This window comes from Gambusia affinis, linkage group LG08 (genome assembly GCF_019740435.1).
Source record: "Gambusia affinis linkage group LG08, SWU_Gaff_1.0, whole genome shotgun sequence".
In the NCBI taxonomy this organism is placed as follows: Eukaryota; Metazoa; Chordata; class Actinopteri; order Cyprinodontiformes; family Poeciliidae; genus Gambusia; species Gambusia affinis.
In genome coordinates, this window is record NC_057875.1 from 26,378,496 (window position 1) to 26,400,690 (window position 22,195).

Sequence of the window (22,195 nt, forward strand, 5' to 3'; positions counted from 1 at the left end):
AAACAAATTTTTTTTATTTTTTTTTTTTAACGGGCAATTACCTTTTTTTTTTTTTTTTTTTGCACTTGGCCAGAAGGGTTTGGATAGCTTGATAGCTAGTTTGGAATCAACAAATCAACAAACTAGCTATCAAACTAGTACATCATATGAAGCACTGATTGAGGTATAGACTTTGCATTCCTAACAAAGGCCAAGAACAATATCTGTAAACAGCAGTAGCTGCATGGCACACATAGTGGTACATTCTCCAGCAATCCCTCATTTTCCAAATTACTCCAGGCTATATTTACTGCTACAATGTAGGCAGTACATAAGGTACATACTTTGACAGGGTTCCTGTCTGCTTAATGCCCTTTTCCAGTCTGCTGAAGCAAACACAAGGGATGAAACACACACACACGCGCACACGCACACACACACACACACACACACACACACACACACACACACACACACACACATGCCCACAAACATGCAAAAAAGTAAAACACTGGAATGCTGTTCAGCTTTATAAGCTGATATGAATAAGGTCTGTGAGCTTGCCGGTGGCCTGAGATGTATGTGTGTGTGTATGGGTGTGTGTCTGTGGGGGTGAGTGTGTGTGTGCGCGGCTCTGTCGGGGCAGTCTAATGCTGTGTGACTGGGGCCAGTGCTGTCAGCAGAGCAGAGACATGGACGCAGCACAAGTGCCTCCTTGGATAAACGTTGGGGCGGGCAGGGATGCTCGTCCTCCTTTCCTTTCCCACCATCTGACATTTAAAGGTCCAATCCACCATTCTGGGAGCTCTGCAGATTTTGGCTTCACCAGCAACCGACCACACAGCTCACAGTAGCTCGGGCCACGATAATCTTAGCTACGGCAGTGAACTGTCCGGGTTGCTCGCGGGAACGCAGGAGTGAGCGATGTAGACGAGGGATTACGATAAATCTCGAACAGGACTGAGGAGAGGCGTTTGTGTGGAACCTTATATGATATAGAAATTAGAATAGTATGGCTATGAGACGAATTTTGGCAGAGTAGGGTTGAAACGATTGTGATTAATCGACTGTTGAAATAATCATCAACTAATTTGGTGATCGATTAATCATTAATCTATTAAAAAAGGTCAGATATTAAAAATCCGGACTTTGAACAACCCTGATGTCAGCCATTGCATATTAGTTCATTGGTGTTGTAGTTGAGAATTTCCATGAATAAGATACAAACAAATGCAGATTTAGGACAGTTGACTTGTATGCAAAATGACAGACTGTGACCCCTAAAACCAGAACAGCTCTGAGCGACTGGGGGATATTATTTACTGGGCTCACATAAACACATCGTCACTCTACAGTAAAAATGGGCAAAAACAAAACGGCAGATGGCTTAGTTCCATACCTCAGAACATTGGGCATTAAAAAAAAAGGAAATCCAATTCAAGCAGGCTTATTATATATTCAACAAAAAATGGTTCATGTAAATGTTGGCCAGTCAACTGCGAACAAGTTGAAAGAAGAAAACCAGACGACAGCAATCCGTGTCAGGATGTGAGTCTCATAGAAGAAAGTTTTCTATATTGAAGGAAGCAAGTTAACAAGTAATGGAACATCTCATTTCTGTAACCTGAGATCTTAGGGTGTTTTTTGATCCCTAAGAGTCCGGTGGACTCTGTTTGACTGGGGACTAAAGTTGCAACATTTGTTACATTTTCAGATGCTGCAGTTCTCTGTCACACTGCACTGTGTCAAATAGAGCAAACACTTTGAAAAACCTGTTCACCTCATCACCTGTGGTGGCGCTGCAACGAGAACTGCTGCAGGAAACGACACAGGAACCTATGAAACGTGACTTCCTTCTTCATGAAATGTAAATAAAAGTAGTGTCGTTAGATTTTAGCGGTGGTAGGATTTCTCATTTGTCTTTGGCAAAAGACCATGAGCCGTTTCTCCAGCTAGCGGTAGAAAGCTGCGTTTGTTATGATTGTGTTTACCCAGAATGCCCTCCGTTGTAGTCCACTTTTTGCCTTTGGAGTGGCAAAAAGCTGCCATATATGCATTTGTACCACACCAGACTTCACTCCAACCAAATCAAGACATACAAACCTATGTCTTGATTTGGCCAGAGTTCAAGCTTTTGGTCTACATCAGAGTTTGTTTATGCTACGTTCAGACCGAACATAATTTGAGTGTTAGGGGGATCTGGTTTACATGCAAAATCTATGTGGGCGCTGCGAGAAGTCTCGCGGTGCGTTTTAAAATGTGTCTTCTGCTGAGCGTATGAAGTGTTTAGAGCGTTCAAAGCGCGTCCAACGTAGCCAACGCTGCAGCTGGAAAATTGGAATCCTTCCAGATAGACGCAAAGATGCCCATGTACATGTCATGTAGTGGTCTATAGTTGGTGTCTTGCTAGGAGATTGAGGCACTGAGGAGGGTCAGCAGGTCGTCAAACTGGGCTCGCGTGAGATGAAAATGGTGCTCAAAGAGAACCTGATCAGCCCACAGCCAGGTTATGAAACTCAAATTCACAACAGCTATCAATTGTCTTGTGAATTTATACAGTTCGCTGAAGAGCCTGATGATGACATTTTCTCGCTCTCAGTGAGTAAAGCTGCGACTCTCTCCGCAACTCACCCGCCATTGTACAAAGAAAGCGGGAGAGGGAAAACATGGCAAACGTCAAGGGGCTCCTCCATGCTTTGTTCAGACGAGGGTCAAGAGCAATTTTGACGCACAACATCAAGCGTCCAACTTAACACGTTGGATGCGTATTTGACACACAGAACACATTCAGTCTGATTCACATTCACACCTCCCCAACCGAACCAGACTTTCTCGGAAAACAAACGAGAGTTCAACTAAAACGATCTAAAGACAGCTGGTATAAATGCACCCTTAATGAAGATCAAAACCTTTAAAAGCCACCAGACTGGTAGTCAAATTAAAACAGCCAAGCAAGTGAGGTGTGTGTCTGTGCGAGGGTGGTCAGTATGTGTGTGTGTGTGCGGGTGTGCGTGTGTATGTGTGAGGGTGATCTGGTTCCCCTCACTCACATTGAGAGCAGAGAACATTGAGGAATATGACCCCTGACATATGCAAATGCCCACTGATTCACACAGGCCAAACATTGTGGATCTGTAGGTAAGGCGTGTGTGTGTGTGGGCGTGTGTGTGTCCATTCGCAGTGAATGCCAGCCTGATTTTCGTCAGTTAAAACGTGTTGGAGTGTGGTGCCAGTTTATCTGCTAAAATGTACGCGTGCAGGCTGCTTTTACGTGTTTGTAAGACCTGCTGGGAGCTGTTGTCAGGACCTGGTGTGTGTGTGTGCGTGTGCGTGTGTGTGTGTGGGAGTAGGTTGGAGTAGGAAAACAGATAGATCAGGGAGAAGCTTACTTGGATCAGACTTGGAGAACGTGTCTCTATCCAGCAGGTTCCTGAAGAGAACAAAGACACACGGACAGAGAAATTAATTACACTTCTCTCCTGCCACAGCAAAGGAAGTTATTACATCATTAAAACTCTCCTAATTAGCTTCCTCACTGACCCTGACAACTTGTTTACTCCTAATCCTCTTCTGAGTTCATTAACAAAAGCCTTTTCTTCCAATCATCTAGGCAGCAACGTTAAGCAGACAACAACATCGAGCTTACAGTGGGGGCTTATGCATATTTCAGCCGTACCACAACAGAACTTCAGTACTGGGACTATTTTTCACTCTCTTTGCACTCTTCGCTTTGCTAGAAGCAACAGCAGAGGATGCCATGAAATTTACATGGCACTCCAGTTGTTGTTGGGTTTTTTTTTTTTTTCACTCTGTACACTAGGAGAAATAAATGGAGCTATGGGTCCTATTACAGTGGAGACGGACCTCAGTGCTGACAGAAGTCTGGATTGACAGGTTTGGAAGGATCGGAACACCCGAGAGATGACGGAAAGGAAATTGTGGATAAGCTCCGATTTAGGGTAGAGAGACCTGTCTGGTTGGATAAAAATGTATGAACTTAAAGCAGTCCCTAAGTTGGAGAAATGAGCTCCGGCTTGAGTGGCAGCCCTTAAATTTGTAGCATTTCATGAACGGTCAATTGGGATTGTTCTCCAGAAGCAGTGCAACCTCACTGCAATCCAAGCTAATAGCAGATAGAAATCTGTGGTAGCACCGATAAATCCACCCCGATTTCCTTCACTGTTGGGATCGATGGATGAAATCTTAGCTGTTGATCTTATCTATCTCTACAAATAAGTCAAGTTTATTTCAACAGCACATTTCAGCAACAAAACAATTCAAAGTGTTTTACGTCACCAAAACATCATACAATAAAAATATACAATAAATATATTTTCACATTACATCATCAAAATCGTCAAGCACATACACATCAATTATTTTGGTCAATGTTCCACTTACTACTAATATAAGGCAACTCTAACCAGGTGGGGGTTTAAACCTGATTTAATAGAACTCTGTGTTTCAGCTTTTTGAAGTTTTCAGGAAGTTTGTTAAAGATTTGTGGTTCATAGAAGCTGAATGCTGCTTCTCCATCTTTGGTTCTGGTTCTGACCTACTAGCTTTAATCCTGGAAATGTCTTCTATCAGGTGGCAGAAGGCCAACATCGTAACTGTCTTTATGTGTCTCTTGAGGCCCCCAAATCACTACACCCAGATTTGGCGGCTGAATGTTATTTTCTCTCTGTAACAACTGAAGCTGTGGGCTGACTCAAGTTGAAGTATCTGAAAACCAGCCACTGATTGACCCGCCCAGTGGGTCACGTCTGCACATCCACGTCCGCTGCTGCAAACTTAGTGACTTTATCGCTATATTTTCAGACAAAATCGTCCAAAACCAGAATCGGCAGGTCAGGCTTTTTAGAGAACAGTGATTGGCCAATAAACTGCAATCGGTGCTCCCCTAGTGATTGGTGCTAAAAATGGTTTCAGATTTTAGAATCAATTTATTTTTATTGAAAAAACTGCATATGTTTTGCTTATGCAAGTTCATTTGAAAAATAAATAAATAAATAAAACAAATTGTTCCATAGGTACCATGGATGAAGATACAGATCTGTGTTCTAAACAAACATTTATTTATGTCATTTATAAATAAATGCTTATTTATAAATGACATAAATAAACATTTCGTTGGTGGAAATGAGCTGCAGATCCAGCAGCTCAATGAAAACCTGATTTCTTTTGTAGATGAAATCAGATCTTCAACAGATGACTAAAATTAAAATTAAAATTAAAATTAGTCAGAAACCCAAATCCAACACCAACACTCTTCGGTGTAAAAGTTGATACTAAATAACTCAACAGTGAGGTGTTTGAAAATGAAGTCAGAGGAAACACAAAGGGTGCAGAAAGCCACTAACCAGGGAGAGACTGTAGGTCAGTTGTTCTGTAACGCTGCTGCTTCTACAGAAGGTGTAAAACCTCAACAAATAACAGGAAGGTTGAATAGCAAAACCACTCTGTTTAATTACAATTATTCTTATGCTTTCAATCCCCGTTCTGGAAGACGGCACCACATATGGAGATTTCTGTTTTACGCCAAGTCCTCTCACACACACACAGTGTGACGTCACCTCTGTCTCTGTGAATGAGTGATGGCAGATTGTAGCAGGGAGTTTTTTTAGTAGTTTTGAAATGGAAATTTAGAATTGGCTAATATCAGACTTGACAAGTCAAATGACTTTACATGAGCAGAGACCAGAAACGAGCCACTGACACAGAATCTCAGCCACACAATGTAGTTATTTTATTCTCTTAAGACATAAGACAAGAGAATAACTGCATAATTTAGACAACTTCTTCATCTTTTTATCATCAGATTAGTATGGAAAGATATCAGATTATCTTATTTCAGGGCGTATTATTATAAGTGTGACTAAATATTATCATAAGATCGTCAACCAGCAGAGTCATAATAGCAGAGGACTCATAAATTAATATCAGCAGTACATTTTCTTGCGGTGCTTTATTGAATTTAAAATTGATGGTATGAATCATAGAAAAGATTAAATTATCACGCGGCAAAGCTTAATTCGGAAAGTGCAGCAACAGAGTTCAATCAAACTTTGTGTTAATTAAATTTCTAAGATTAGATTTAATTTGTCTGTACTTATCATGCCTAAATGATGGCCTACATTTACAATAATTACCTCCCTGCTGCTTTAAAATGCCTCCCTTTGCGGTCTGCCTCATGCATAAAGCCTTACAGGAAATGTATCAAATTGACACCTAGTTTCAAATCTTTTGTTCTGACACTAAGCTATTATGTTAAATATTATTCACAAAGGCAATATCATATAATTCAGGACTGACAAGATAGTTTAAAAAGGTTTATACAGCCTTGTATTAACGCAACGCCAAAATAGAAATGCTTCAGCAGAGACCCCACAAGACCAAAAGCAAGAACCCAATCTGGAGCGGATTATAGTGCTCTTTCTAAACTATTTAAAATCCGTCACTACAGAGAGGAAGCTTATTCAAAGCTGCAAAAATTAGCTAAATTCTAATCTTCCGACAACTGGGCATCTTAGCGAATTCACCCAGAGCTCAAAGTGTGCAATACCCAGAAAAAATAAAATAAAAACAAAGAGTTACATACAAGTTGCTCACAATGATCTCAAATTGTCTCTAATAGGCTCAAAATTCTACATACAGGCCCAAATAAATACATATAAACAACAATAACCGAAAATGGATTGGTTTCCTGGCATGGGCCTGGATTTTTTTTTAAAAAGAACAAGTTAAAAGTCTCTTTTTTTCCCCAAGAAAGGTTTAAAGATGTCTCTAAATAAACCAGAAGACTTTGAAGAGATGAGACTAAAGTAGAGTTTAAGCTCAAAGAAAAACCCATCAGAAACACCTGCAACCAAGTTTGAGGCATGGTGGAGGAGGAGTGATGATATGGGCTTGTTTTGCAGCCGTAGTTCCTGGGCACTTTGCTCTCTTTGAGTCCTTTGTGAACTCCTCTGTATGTCAAAGTACTAAAGGGGGAGTGTTATGCTTTGTCATTTTACAACACAATCAAGTAACGTTATGCACTTTAGTTGTTAAAAAAATGCAATATGTATCAATTTAAAAGAAATTTGCCATCGTAATTTAACATCTTGAAATCGAGCCTCTTTAAAAGCTCCTGCTCTTTCTGAAGCTCTGCCTTCAGAACATCATCACAACATGGCTCCTCTATTACTCCTTTAATGTTTTTACCAGTGTTTCACTGAGCAGTAGCTCCCACAATGAGCTCAGCAGATGTGCAGCTCCAGGTGTTTGCTGCTAATTGCTGCTGGCTAGTCTGAAGGAGCTGAGTGGCGGAGTCGCAGGGGAAGCTTGGGAACTGCAGCACCAAGGAGGAGCTGCGTCTAGAAAGTGAAGCTAGGTCCAGCCAGGCATTTTGCACAGCTGCATGGTTGCCATGGAGATTAAAGGATTTGTCAAACATTCGTGATAAAATCAAGGCAACACTCCAGGTATGTTTCAGGTGAGGGAATTATATTATAACATGAGGTAAAGCTCAAATAAGTCGATTTTACGTAATACTGTCCCTTTAAGACCCAATCATTTAAGCTAACTCCTCTTAGGACAACTTGAACTCAACAATAGTCTTTTCCAGCCCCCCTCAGTTAGTTTTTTTGAAACACAAATGAGCCTCCAGTTGGCCGAGAGGAAAGGTTTTGTCATCCATTGCTCTTGTTTGCGGATGTCTCTTGTGCGCAAACGTGCACATTTAAAGTTTCAGACTGGTACCTTTTTATAAGTAAAAAACAAGCAAACAAGAAAAACACCTCTATCACTAAAGATAAATCATATCAAATACCATTAGAGACATGCAAAGTTCTGGTCTGCAAATATAAAAAGGGTTTTGCATTAGTGGTATGGAAGAGTATCAGGAATTTTCAGCAGGTCATATCTTAAAATGTTAGATTGTTTTAATTATCTTTTACGTAAGTTCTAAACCTGCGCACTCTTAAGATTATCAGCTCCTTACAGGTCAATCTCATCTACGCTTCTCCAGCTGTGTCCAAACAGTGTTTTGTAAATTCTTCCATATGGGCCATCTCCAGCATGACGTTTGTGAAGGCCTGTGTGAGAAACGGCTGAAATGTTGAAGCAGTTCCCTCATTGTGGGAAACATTAACTCCTGTGGGACCGCCGGTCATCTTTCTGACATTTTTTTTCCTGCCATCCTGCCCTGGTTGGCATCACTGCTGCCCTGGTTCCCAACCTGACAACCTGGTCCTGCAGGTTATCTTGACATTACTTTGATAAAAAAAAGTTTCCAATTCAGCAAGTTTCTGATGCGTTTATTGCATATTGCTGTGGGTTTTCTTTCACATTTTTAAATGGATATTTTTAATGCTTTATTTTGTATTTAATGCTCTGATTTATAAATTGTAATGCTTTTCTTGTTAGAAAGCCAAAGGTTTGAGAATCTGACTGAAAAGGAGTTAGCCTATTAGCAAAGCTATCCTAGCCTTAAATAGCATCTCAATGCTAAACATGTTGTAGCAGCACAGACGTTTCCTTTAACACGTGAAAGCTGAATAACCTAAATGATAGATAAAAAATAATTGTAATATCTAGATTCATTCAATAATTTAGCAACAAAATAGATTCTGAATTGAAAATTAGGCATATTTCGTCCACATAGGGCTTTTGATTAAAATGTCATTAATTGCAATTAACTCAATTAAAATTACAGCAAACAGATAAATTAAAACCACTTTCAAGTCAGAAGAGACATATTAGTAAAATAAAGAGTATCTTAAACCTAAATCTGCCAGGGGTTTGAACGCTTTGGTGTTTAACTGTGTTTGTACTAACAGAATTACCAGCAGGCCTCGACTCACTTCATGAGTCAGCAATAAGAAAGAGACGGGGTAGAAAAACATCTGAGGGGGAGTTACAAGATGAAAGCCGCTCCTGATGTAACGTACTTAAGGACTGATGGGAAAACATCCTGACTTTGTGGAACATTTTCTGTGGACGACAAAATCAAAGGTTTCGGAATGGCCGCGGGGAAAGTTACACGCCCAAACTTTAGTCATCAGAATCCTTTGCATCTTTGACAAATATAAAATTTGTTTGCTTATCAGAAGCATCTACGAAGGACTAAAAAGCGAAAACAGAAAAAAATCTTTGCTGGGGAACATACTTCGTCACGCCACTGTAGAGTTTCTGAAGGACGGTTCTTTGTAATCCTAAAGACAGCAATCACAACAGCTTGACTACGTCCATATTGTGCTCTACTGCAAGCGAAACCCACAAAGATGTAGCAGGAGAAGGGGGATAGAGAGAGCGCGAGAAATAGAGAGAGCTGCGGGGCGAGCTCTGCGTCGCTCGTCCTGTCCTGTGTAACAAGCGGCGAGCTTTCTCAAACCGTTGATGGGTAGTGATGTATCTAGATCAGGCACTCGTGTTGTGCTGATCCCTGTGTGGCCCAGATGGTGAAATGCCACGCTCTGTTGCTTCCCTGTCAGACAACGCCCACTGGCCCTTCTCCAGCTTTCAGACCTTAAATACATGACAATAATATGGAGGTTCCGTTTTGTTTTGTTTTTTGTATCGCTGGTGGACAGTCCAGGAGATTGTGTAGGATAAGTGGGAGACGTCGGCAACAGGCAAAAGGGATAAACGCCTGAGACAGTAGAATACTCAAGGTTATTATAGTTAACTAAAAAAAGAAAAAAAGAAAAACTAAAGTTGAGAAAATATTTTTGTTAACTGAAATAAATGAAAACTAACTGGAACTGTATCGTGCATTTAAAAAACTAAAACATACTGAAATTGCAGATATAATATCCTTCGTTTTTGAGATTATGAATGTATCGGCCTTTCAAATTGAAGCACACCAGTGGTTTACCGTTCACAAATTACAACACTCCACACTCCTCCGAGTGGCACAAAATGGCGACTGCAAAAGTTGGCAGAGAACGCCAGAGTCGGCGGGTTGTTCAACAATAATCCAAAAACATTTTTTGAAAACGATATCTTTTGTTGAGTATTCATTATCCAATCGATGTACAGACACACTGCATCTTATTGTTTACATCTGGAAATTTCAACCATGTGCAAAAACGTCCTAGAGCAAAAAGACGATTCTTTTACTTGCCATCCGTAGCCAAACTCAGAACAATTTTGCTACAATAAGACCTGGAGATGTAGGTATTATTAACTTAGTGCAGTGCACCACAGCAAAGAAAACATAACGCAGGAAAACAGTTGAACAACTCAAAAACCTTTGTATCTTCTTTTTTCTCGCTCTCTGCGTCGGCTATGCTATACCCAGAGCCGCAGCCATAGCAACTGACTGACAACGACTCCACCAGTGTATCACGATTCAATAATAACAAACGAGAATCAGCAAACACACCATAAAAACTAATTAAATTTAACTGAATTAGACAAAGAAAAAGTCACAACAAAATAAAAACCAAAAACTATTATAACCCTGGGAATACTGTACCCAGTTGGCTCAGTATGGTAGGGTGAAGGGAACAAGATATCAAGAGGGAAAGGGGAAAAACAGTGTGTGTGTGTGTGTGTGTGTGTGTGTGTGTGTGTGTGGGTGGGTGGGGGAGTGGAGGCAGCACACACTTCTGTGGTAACCTCCCTATGATTCACTTGCACCCGAGGGCTTCCACCTGGCCCTGACAGAGACGAGTCACACTTTAAAAAGCCCTTTCCTCCACGGGCAGCCTGGGAAAACGTCGGGGCGGTGCGAGCAGAGTGCCTCATACTTCATCAAACATTTACGGCAGCGGTCCTTCCTCAACACCAGAATTACATTTTAAGTCCCACCAGTTACAACACGGCCACCTAAAAACAGCAACTGCAGCTTTAAATACCTAGGCGAGGAGACGGAGGGGGGGGGACTTCCAGTCCGTCAGGGCATGATGCATTCATGTACTCTTTGGAAAAAAATTTAAAAAAATAAAAAATACAGAAGCAGCTATGCTTGGCTTTGAATGCATGGAGCCAGAAAGATAAAAATGTAAAAAAGAAACCACTGATCAAATATAGTAACGCGGAAACGTTAGGACGACTTACGACAAACAAAAAATACACACCAGTATGCTACAGAGCAGCAAACCCAGAAAAAGAACTCTGTTTTAAGAAAAGCCCAACAAGTGGAAATGCACTTTAGGAATAAAGATACCATAATACCATATGGAATCCATTAACCAAAATAAAACAACATTGAATGTATTTCAACTCCAATGTAGACAGTTTGCATTTTGCAAGTCTAAGAGATTTCTGTACATCTTTTGTATCGTAAAAGTTCTGCATAAATCTGCATTAAATTCCCTGCTTTCTTCAGCGGAAGAGCATCAAACACAGGACTCTAATCATCGTGATGCCTTCAAATCCCCGCGCTGCAATCAGAGAGATGCAGGTAAGTGGCTATACAAAAGATGAAAGCCGGGGGAGCGGAGAGGCACACGGGGCGAGGCGGTCAGTAACGTAATGGAGCCGCCGCGGCTCTCTGGGGTAGCCAGGGGAAGCTCCAGCAGCAGGGTGGTGCATTAATTACACCAAATGACTGCTTCAAAAAAAAAAAAAAAACTCATTAATGTAACCACTTAGAGTGACTTCTGCTGAGCCTTGAAGTGGTTCACAATTCCCAACTGGGGCTGATCAGATCTGAAGACTTTGTTGCTATTGCTCTACTCCAGCTCTGTGCTAGCAATTTATTTGTGTGCATAAAAGTTATTACTGGGTTCAAGGACTTGGAAGACCTTGTTTTTCTTGTTAGTTTCTTTATGTTTCAGTCTGAAACGGTTTGGCAAATTAGAGTGTTTCTGGTGGTCGAGTTGATTCTATAAAAAACACAAAAACAATCAGTTTGATTTCTCAAAGCCAGCAGCTTTGGGAAATCAATTATTTTATTTTTATAGATTCAACAGTAACTATAAAAACAGAGATTTAAAAAAAAAAATTAGCAATTCTACTACAAACTGCAAATGTAAAGACATCTACACTGTTTTGTCCTGCTTTACAATTAAGGCAAGTATCAAAGGAAGCAACAATACGACAAGAAACAATGAGCTGAAGTTATTTCAAAGATAAGCCAACTACCAATCCATAGGTAGACCTTACTCACATCCTTTAAGACAATGTTCTATGTTCACAGCCTGTAGTCATGTGACTCCAACCCATCTAGCCTGGTAAAACTACCTCCTTGTTCAAAGCTTTGCTTCATCCAGAAGGTCTGGACTCTATCGAGAAACATTGCTTACTGGAGATTTTACATTTTACCCAATCGTTTGTCTGTAATGCGTAATGCACCAGTTCGAAGTTCGACGTTGAAGCTAACCGGAAATTGTCTGCGTTGTAAACAAACATCCTCCACTGTGATGAGGTTAGAATCCATCCAGTCATGGTGGATGTTAATGTCAATTCAATATTTGGATGCGTGGCCAACATGGACTGAACGGCTTCGTTCCTTCACTGCCTTTGCTAAAACGACAGGCGGACTACAATTCTACAACAGCAAAGAAAATCCATGTCATCGTTCACAACCTCTCCCTCTGTTTGCTGATTGGCTCAATTGAGAATCAAGCGAATGGGAGCAAACCCAAAGTGTAGATTTTAATCAAGCAGAATAGCACAGGACGGCAGTACTCAGGCCAGTCATAAGTATAAACATTTGCCTATATTGTGTGAATAGGAAACACATTAAGTGCATTATGACACCCAAACACGTTTGTAAGAGGGACGGGTCTAATTTGGACTGTGTTTTCTCTTTTGAACTACGTTTCTCCAACATAGAAATCTTTAATAAAAATTGCCTTTCGATCCTAATTACCCTGGCTTTATCCTATCACAATGTAAAACTAAACTGCAAACATACCCACATAGTTCAAATTCCCTTTTTCCCATCCATCCATCCATCCATCCATCCATCCATCCATCCATCCATCCATCCATCCATCCATCCATCCATCCATCCATCCATCCGTCCATCCATCTTCTTCCACTTATCCGGGCTCGGGTCACAGGGGTAGCAGCTTCAGAAGGGAGGCCCAGACTTCCCTCTCCCCAGCCATTTGTTCCAGCTCCTCCGGGGGAATCCCAAGGTGTTCCCACGCCAGCCGAGAGACATAGTCCCTCGAGGGTGCCCTGGGTTTTCCCCGGGGTCTCCTCCCGGTAAGATGTGCCCAGAACACCTCACTAGGGAGGCGTCCAGGAGGCATCCTGACCAGATACCCCTTAACTGGCTCCTCTTGAAGTGAAGGAGCAGCAACTCTACTCTGAGTCCCTCCCGGATGACTGAGCTTCTCACCCTATCTCTAAGGGAGAGCCCAGACACCCTACGGAGAAAGCCCATTTCGGCCGCTTGTATCCGCGATCTCGTTCTTTCTGTCACGACCCAAAGCTTATGACCATAGATGAGGGTGGGAACGTAGAACGACCAGTAAATCGAGAGCCTCGCTTTTTCCCATGAATGAAATCTTTTCAGCTCCTTTTTTTTGTGTCTTCCTTTGGGAAAGCGCAGGATTGGCTGTGACACATCGACCAACCTCCCAGCAGGTCAGAGACCAGCTTCAATGTAGCCACATCGGAACGCGTCAATTCTCAGAAAGAATACACTTCCTACCTCTTGTTGTCCAAAGGTCACGGCTATCTCTACGCTGTGCACCACTCAGATCAGTAGACAGTCACACCGCTAGAAGCACTTACGTCTCTCTGCACAAACATCCGCCCTCTGGGCCCCCCCACCACCCTATACGGCCTTCCAGACCCCACGGTTTGCAAGGGTCTTTTGATCCTGCGGCGCTAAATGCCTGCCAAGGTTGCTGTTTATTATCCAGCCAGGATGTATGAAGCAGCTTTGCGTGTGTGGGACCAGAACTGAAAGGTGCTCGTGGGTCAAATGGCCACGTGTTTGTGTAGAAACAGGTTGGAGTTAAATCAGACCGTTAGCTCTGCTGGTTTCGACTAGCAACGAGCCCTGAGACGAGGGACTCTTGATTAATTGAGTGAAGGAGGATGGCATCTATCTAGACCGAACGCCTTAGCGGTTTACAAAGATGTCAGAGTGGGAGAATCACACCGCCCACAAGCTGGGACGGCTAAGAATTATTAGTGCGGTTGTTAGGTGACAACTCGAGAAGCTAAAAATGCTTCTTTCCTCACTGTAAAAAAAAAAAACAAAAAAAAAAGCTACGCAGACGACGTGTCTGTCAAGCAGCTTAACTTATGCAGGTGTGTAGAGGAGAGCGTTGGCATCTACAGTAAACATGTCAACTGAAAGAGGACTGAGAGGATGAATAATAATAATTAAAAAAAAAACAAGTGGAGATTGAATGGTGTTTCACAGCCGTGTCAAGTTAAATGATTCATAGCGTTTCTAACCGCATTCAGGACCAGCTCACATCATTCATCGTGACTGAAACTGATTCTGTTGTTCAGAGCTCAGCGGCTGCTAACTGCACAGTCGCTTTCCACGCTTTCCAATGTCCTGTTAAAAATCTGGAACCTTTAAAGTAGGAATGCAAAGAAACTACTGTCAAAGCTTAGTAAGAGGTGTTCTATAGACAGAGAGCCATTTTAAAAATAAACTTATTATAAAAGCTGAGTTGTAAAAAGACAAAGATTTTGTGTCACACTTTACATTTTCCATTGTAGGAAAATCCTGTCGGTAATAATTTTCCCTCTGATTAGGAAAATTCTCCATCTTCCTCAACCACCTGCACTGGACGATTGTATCAATCTTGATGTTACAAACCGCTAGGGGCCGCAACAAAAAGAAAAAAAAAAAAAACAAGTCCAAGTACCACATATGGCCCTCGGGCCGCACTTTGACAGCCCCTGCTTATAGAACCTGACTGTAAGAAGGTTATTGAATCATTTCTTCCAGGTGTGTTGGACCAGAGAAACCTGGAGTTTGCTAGATTTCTACCCACAATCTCTTTCTCCGGTTTAATTCCCAAGAGCTCGAGCTGCTATGTGTCTCCTCATAACAACAATACATCGCCTAATGACTGTGTGACTCCAAATGCCTTTGCATCCATTAAAACGGCTCGGCTGCTCTTTGTCCATTTTCCGTCAGATCCGTCCTATTAGCTGTCAGGAGGACGTGGAAGCCCGGGCTTATGCATTACACTCGCATGAATAAAAGCAGCGTTTTTTAGAAAACTGAGATGAGTCACAGCTCAGATAAACAGTTTTTCTACTATGCCTTAAAAAACAAAAACAAAGAAAAAACCACCCAGATGGTGCCAGCTCCGTTTCAGGAAGCAGTGTCCACACTGGCTCTCTCAAACCATTAAGATCGTTACCAGGCTGACATTTTTCTGCTCAGACGTTTTCAGGATTAGTTTGGGGTTTTTTTTTCCCCAGAGACGTTACCTCAAGTGATGATTCACAGATTTAATGTCGCTAGAAATAAGATTTACTTTAAAATCTTTTTAGGTTTGATCAGCAAACATCTCACACCTGGCTTGCAGTTAATATTTGTGTGGGGGGCGAAGGGGTTCGATGTTTGTTTAAAAAAAAAAAAGCCAAAACTTATACCTAAACGATGGTGATCAAACCACACAGAAATCCAGACCCAACAGGATTACAGGTTGTTTTGTTTTTTTTTAAGATTGTGTGAAAGAAACATATATTTAAGAACATATCCGTCAGTCGCTCAGTTCAGCCAATAAAATGGCAACAAATGTTCCCTGCTTCCAGCCTTCGCCATAATGAGGCTGAAATTGATTCAGTAAATTGTAACATAATGCAGATTTTTTTTTCCTGACATGTTGTGTTTAGAATAAGACAATTACAGAAGCACAACACATGCTTTTAATTGTAGGTCAAACTCTTAAAGGAAACATGGAGTTGGATAAAATTTTCATGACAGATCAATCGCGATTCTCCTGGGATTTTTTTCTTCTTTCATTTCTTCCCGTCATGGTGATTCCCCCAACCGGTCTCTGTGAGCTCCGGCGTCAGTCGGTCTGCAAAATCCGAGGGAAATGCGTGCAAATATATCACGAAATCTAATGTTTAACAGACTACAACACTGCCCGAACAGCTGTGTTTGAGCGCATGAAGGTTCAGCAGCAAAATGCTGCAACTGTTGCATCTTTGTGCTGCTTCCAGTACAGCGGCAGACACAACCCAGACTTTGATCCAAGTCTGTCTTGGAATCCAGAGCTGCTCCGCCAAAATGTTATTTAGTTGTGCTGAGAAGACACGCAATTTTGGGACAAATCACAGCGATGGTCTGATCGCAGCAGAGCGCCATGTTCTGGTTTTCTTCCTTTCCCATCAAATTCAATTCAAAATTCACTGCTGTTTCTCACTCAGATCAGCTACTAAACCCTGTAGAGGTCTGTTGTTGGGAAGAAAATTATAGATAATCCTGAGTTTCTTCATGAGACTGTCATAGAAAAACAGAGGCTTCTACAGATCACTGTGCTACGGACTGCTACAGGTAATACTTCCTCCCATCACCATCTACAACACCTAGTGACGAATCTTGAATAATGAGTTGCAACAACATAAAGTTTCGCTTTGAGATAAATGAAATATGTTTCCATTGAACTGATGAACTAAACATTGTCCAGCTCTAATCATAACATATTTTATGTAATTATGCTGCTTTCATGAGCTATAAAACCCTGAATAATAAATAAATGTGATTCATTACCCAGCTTTAGCTCCAAGGCTGACTGTATTGTTATTTGCCAGTTCCATACATGAGTTTTCTGTTTGGATCTCACAGGAATCAGAACAGTTCTTCATCACACCTCCACATCTCAGACCCAAACTGGACAGGAAGTGTTTGCAATGACCAGAATCTGAATAGACTCTTCTATTTTTTTTTTTTTTTATTTATTTTTTTTTTTGGCTCTTTGGTTCGAACTGCAAGGTTTTAAAAATAATCTCAGATTTTTATTATTTACAATTTTCCAAGAAATTGATAATTACTCTTGCTTTTCCTCTCTCTTCGTTTTCCAACAGTTATCAATTTATTTGCTCGGCAGGGGGGGGTAAAAAAACAAATAAAACAAAACAAACAAAAAAAAACGATCCTGTCGACTAAACAATTTAGAAACAAAACTCCTTTATGCAGCAGCTGCGTGTTTTGTGCATCGTCAACACCTCGCTGAAACAAACACACACTCGGACTGATGTGTTTCCATGCAATCTCTTCAAGTCTCGATCCTGCTGTCAGCAACACAGCGAGAATATCTGCACGCTCAAAACCTCTTTCCTCACATCCAGCGGCTGATTTAGACCGACGCAAATCTTCCGACAAATGCTAATTTACATCCATTTGCCTCCATAAGCCACAAACCTCTTTCTTCCGCAGCTAGACAGACATGAAGACGTTCCTGTAGTGATGCGTTTACTCGCACAGGGAGTTCCTCCAACACTCCACGCATGGCTTGGCACTCACCTGCAGGAGACAGTCAGCTCAACTTTGGTGGCAGGTATCGCGGCGGTGAAGGGGTCCGCGTCCCCGATGCGCGCCATGTTCATGGAGAAGCCCGCTCGGTCCGTCACAAGTCGCCCCTTCTCCGGAGCCGTAGCGGCGGCATGAGAGGAGTGGGGAGTGGGGGGGGGGGCAGAGGGGCTGGAGGGGACAAAGAGAAGAATCTTTTTGTTCTGTTTAATTACTTTGATAAAAAATATATATATATAAAAATGTTGTAACTAAGCCTAAACGAGACCGCTGTTTTCTTCTGGAAGCGCGGAAATAAAACACCGGAGAGAGAGCGAGAGGGGGGGGGGGAGAGAAAAACACACACACACACACACACACACACGCGGTGCTGCAGCGCGTCTTTGTGCGCCTCCGAGCTCCGGAGGAGAGAGGATGGAGAGGAAGGGGGCGGGAGGACCCACGTGCTGACACACATACACGAGCACGAGAGCGAGACCAGAGACGGAAGAAATTCCCCGTATCCATCTATCAGAGCCGGACTAAAGGCTGGTGCCGGTGCACGGAGCCGGTCAGACTCACGTGTGACTGATTGTCAAGAGAAATGTCCCAACACAATTTCAACTATACAGCAAACATGGCAGTTGTTCAATGATTTTTTTTTTATGATGTTGTTATAAAACTAATTATTTATGTTTCAATTATTTAACCGTGCAGGTCATAGCGCAACACTGAAGAGGAGCGGTAGATATGGTAGGACCGCAAGGAAGTCCCGTTAGACTGTCAGTTCCCAAAATCACGGACAAACACACACTCATAAAAAAAATAATTTAAAAAACCACGTCTGAAAGCTTATGTGGGGTCAGTGGACACGCCAGACAGCAGGGGTGAAAAGTTCACTTTAGGAAGGTTAAATGCTGCAGCATGTAACTCTTTTTTACATTTACCACCATTATGTAATGACAGTGTAAGATATATAATCTGAAAAAAAGGAAAACTTCTGTTCTTCGGCTGTCTTCCAGTGCTCCCAGTGCAAACTGCAGAAATACACCACCATTTCTAAAACAACCAATCAAGAGCCAGGAGGAGGGACTTAATGCTGTCAATCACACTCATGTTCTCACCCTCCCCTTGGTTTCTGCCATGCTACATAGCCTGCTACAAATGCTAAGGCTAGTTCTCCGCCATGAGTAAAATTAGCAGCATAGATTGACAGCTCTAAGACCCTCCTCCCGGCTCTGATTGGTTGATTCTGAAATGGGGTATTTCTTCAAGTGGAATTAAGGGTGGAAGTTGAGGAGATTGATTTTTTCATAGATTATCTGTCTCATATTGTAGTGTCACAGCATGGTGACAGTTTTAAAAAATATGCAATGTTGTGACGAATTCCTGAAGTCGGAGTTTCAGAAAGAGCAGTAGGTTTTAAAGAGACAGAGACCCAATTTCAAAGCGTTAAATTATGAAATCAAATTTCATTTAAGTGGCACTTGCTATATGAAGGAATTTTTAACAACTGAAGCCAGCATAGACACTTGATTGTGCTATAAAATGTCACTATGTCCCAAATAAACACTATGTCCCAAAAGCTTTAGAAATAAAGGAAAAGTTAGTCAAAAGATTTGGTTACAGAGTAAAGTTGAAACCAACTCTGTTAATAGAATCACTTTAACAAACCAGAAAACTTTGAAAGGGATTACACTCCTAGATTTTCTGGAAGTGAAAATTACTGCGCTAATAAAGCAAAAGTAATTAAGGATTTGAAAACACCACACGAGGATCCACGTCCCCTGTAGTTTCCTCTTGCATTCTTCTAAAAAAAAACAAAAACAAAAAACAAAAACAAAAAAAAACATGGAGCTGCTTATCTAATAAAAAGAAAAAGGAAAAGGAAAAAAAAAAAGACAAATGATTGGCCGGTAGAAACAGTCAAACTGTGGCCAAAAGACCAAAGCCGCCTGAGCAAAGCAAACTCAATTAACCAGCCCAGCATGAACCTGAGAGCTAATTATAGGAGTATGGTTGTCATCTTGGATTAGTTAAGAGGATCCAGACAGACAGTTGTCTCAGCAGGTTGAGCACCTGCTTAATTTTTCAAATCAGGGGTTACACGCCCAGCACATGTTGCAGCTCATACTGAGGTAAAGATGGGAAAAAAAAGGAGCAATTTTTCTCAAGTAAAACTAATATTTCGGTAACACTAGTGTATCTTATTTCTGCTTTTATGTCACCAGAAGTCTCCATCAGTATCAATTGGAGACTTATGGGTGGGTGGGGGGGGGTTGAACATGAACTGTGGTCATAAGGTCATCCATACTTTGACTAGACAATTTTAAAATTTTCTTTTGGTCTTTACACTTTCAGAGCAGAACCCTCTGGTGTGCTTTGGATAATTGTCTTGCCACATGACCCAAGCGTGCTTGTGCTTGAGGTCAAATACTAACATTTTCACATGTCACTTGTCATTTGTTTTCCGTGAGTACAAACAAGTTGATGAGAATTAAAATCTTTTGTTAAACAGAATGTTTTGCTTTACAGTGCAGAAGCATAATTCCTTGTTTATTTTCTATTCCATCTGTGCAATCAACATACTTCCTGGTGTTTTCCTTGTAGACATATCTGTTTTGGTCTTTTTTTTTTATCTCTCTTTAAATCCCTCTGTTCTTAAGTGCATAGTAACACAAATGTCCTCGGAGCGATTCAATTTCACATTTGTTCCTGTTTTTCTGTATCTTTCTTGGAAGCCATCAGTTCTGTTTCTCTTCAAGACTCTTCAAAAAGTCATTCCAAGGCTCTCATAGAAACCCGAGTCTCTCCTGATCTCACCGCTGTCGAGATTAAAACGAGGTCGTCTTCACCTTCGATTGAGGGAACGCTGGCAGCAGGATTGATTTAAGGTTTTCTATGTGACTCTAAGTTGTAGTCAATACAGGGAGAGACGCTAACGGTACCTGCCAAAACTGAACTGCTGAGCTGTTCTGAACACTTGTTCATTGAAATAATAATGAGACTGAGTTGAAAAGTTTGGAGTAACTGGGAAGTGCACCAGTGACATGCGTGAAAGCTCAAGTTCTTGACACTTTAAATCGCCTTTTTCGTCCTCAGCAGGTGTTTATTTGTTCAGTTGACATTTAGTCTTCACGTAAGATTCAGCACCTGAGGACTTTGAATGAAATATAAAACGCTTTATTTTATTAACTAAAGTAGACCATCAGGCTGTTTGGGAAATCAACATGGCTAACGAGCCAAAATGAGAAAATTACTGCTGAGTGCTTCTGTCTTAAGAACAAATGCCGTATCAGCGGTCTACAGCATCTCAGGGAGCGATTCAGAGGTGTTGGATGTGGCTAGTTGCAAAATTAAAGTAGCAAGACGACTTAGAGACTGCAAAGTCAGACTCCTTCGGGGTGTAGCGATTTGACAAACGAGCTACATTTCTGGGGAGGCGTTTCATCACTTCCTCTACAGCTATGTCAAATAATTCTTGTTTCTGTTCCAAGAAAGCACAGCTTAAAAAGCACTTTCTTCAATTATCTGCGTGACAATTTTTCTGTTCCTTCCATATATTGCTAGGGTATTCGTGACTTTGCTCCACAAAACAGATCTCAAATGAGCAGGGCACAGAGCTGCTCCAGCTGTTCCTATAATTGTTGCCTCATCAGTTTCCGTCTTGAAGTCAGAACCTCGCTGAGATAAACACGCGCATGTCATTTGTCCTCCATTAACCAGTGCTCAACCTGCAGGACTTTACTCAAATGTAGATACCAAATCTTTAAAAAGTATACTGATAAAACACACTGTTGGAATGTAAAAGCGGCGTAATATTTTGCTTATTTTATTTTGGTGCATTTAAATCAGTTTTTTGAGTGTAAATGATTAAAATTTAGTAGATGAAAGACGGTAGTTAAATTTCAACCAATTTTGAACATATACCGGTACTTGCCTAAATTAAGCAATGGAGACAATTTTGCTTCCCTGGTTTATTTATCCATGGTTTGTGGTAAACTAATATAATATTACCGAAGCACTAAGCTTGATAAAATCTATTTTAACAAGTTGACATGTAAACCTATTGTCGTTGACAACCACAGCTTACGTCAGTTGAAAACTTTAGCTAGTTAGCATGTTTAACTTTAGCATTAGCACTAGCTAAAGCTAAGAAGGTATAAACTCTTTTGTTTTACGCCAACATACATACTTTCTAAAACCACACCTTTCAGAACTTTCCTCAACTTTTTCTAATTTAAAATATTCATTCATATTACAACCCATAGGATATATCCGGCTTACCGTTCTCTGCCTCACAAGACAAGCGACCTGACAGAACTAAAGATGCTACCTAACTGGCATTTAGGATGTCACAAAAATAACAAATGTTACAATTTAACAGTTACATTACATTCACAAACTATGCTAACTGGCTAAACATTCAATAATTTGGATGGATAAATTATAGCGCCCTCCAAAGTTACGAACCTAATTTAGTAAACACAGCATAAAATGTCAAATAAACCTCGGCTTGACTTTACGAAGAATTTAGAGAAACCTGGAGCCTCCAGTTTTGGGAGTCCAAATATTATTTTACATATAAAATAATATTTATATATATATATATATATATATATATATATATATATATATATATATATATATATATATATATATATATATATATATATATATATATATATATATATATATATATATATATATAATATATATAAAAATACAAGCCAGTTCTATTGTGAGACATTTCAATTTATTTGTTCTTTTATAAATGGAAGGAAAGTCTAGAACTAAATACAGTTTCTCTGATGTTCTGTTTCCCCTGTCAAGGCC

The 22,195-nt window shown here is 40.8% G+C and overlaps 1 protein-coding gene across 4 annotated transcripts in view; it reads right to left on the reverse strand.

The window, feature by feature from the left end:
* LOC122835273 (copine-8-like) overlaps positions 1–21,688 on the reverse strand; it is a 98,053-nt gene extending 76,365 nt beyond the window's left edge. For all 4 annotated transcript variants that reach the window (XM_044124192.1, XM_044124191.1, XM_044124193.1 and 1 more), the window contains exons 1-3: positions 21,647–21,688; positions 17,375–17,551; positions 3,369–3,409 (exon numbers count right to left, since the gene is read on the reverse strand). In XM_044124192.1, the coding sequence (XP_043980127.1) occupies positions 3,369–3,409; positions 17,375–17,457 (124 nt within the window). In that variant the 5' untranslated portion in view covers positions 17,458–17,551; positions 21,647–21,688. The remainder of the gene's footprint in view (positions 1–3,368; positions 3,410–17,374; positions 17,552–21,646) is intronic.
* Positions 21,689–22,195: the final 507 nt, after the last annotated feature.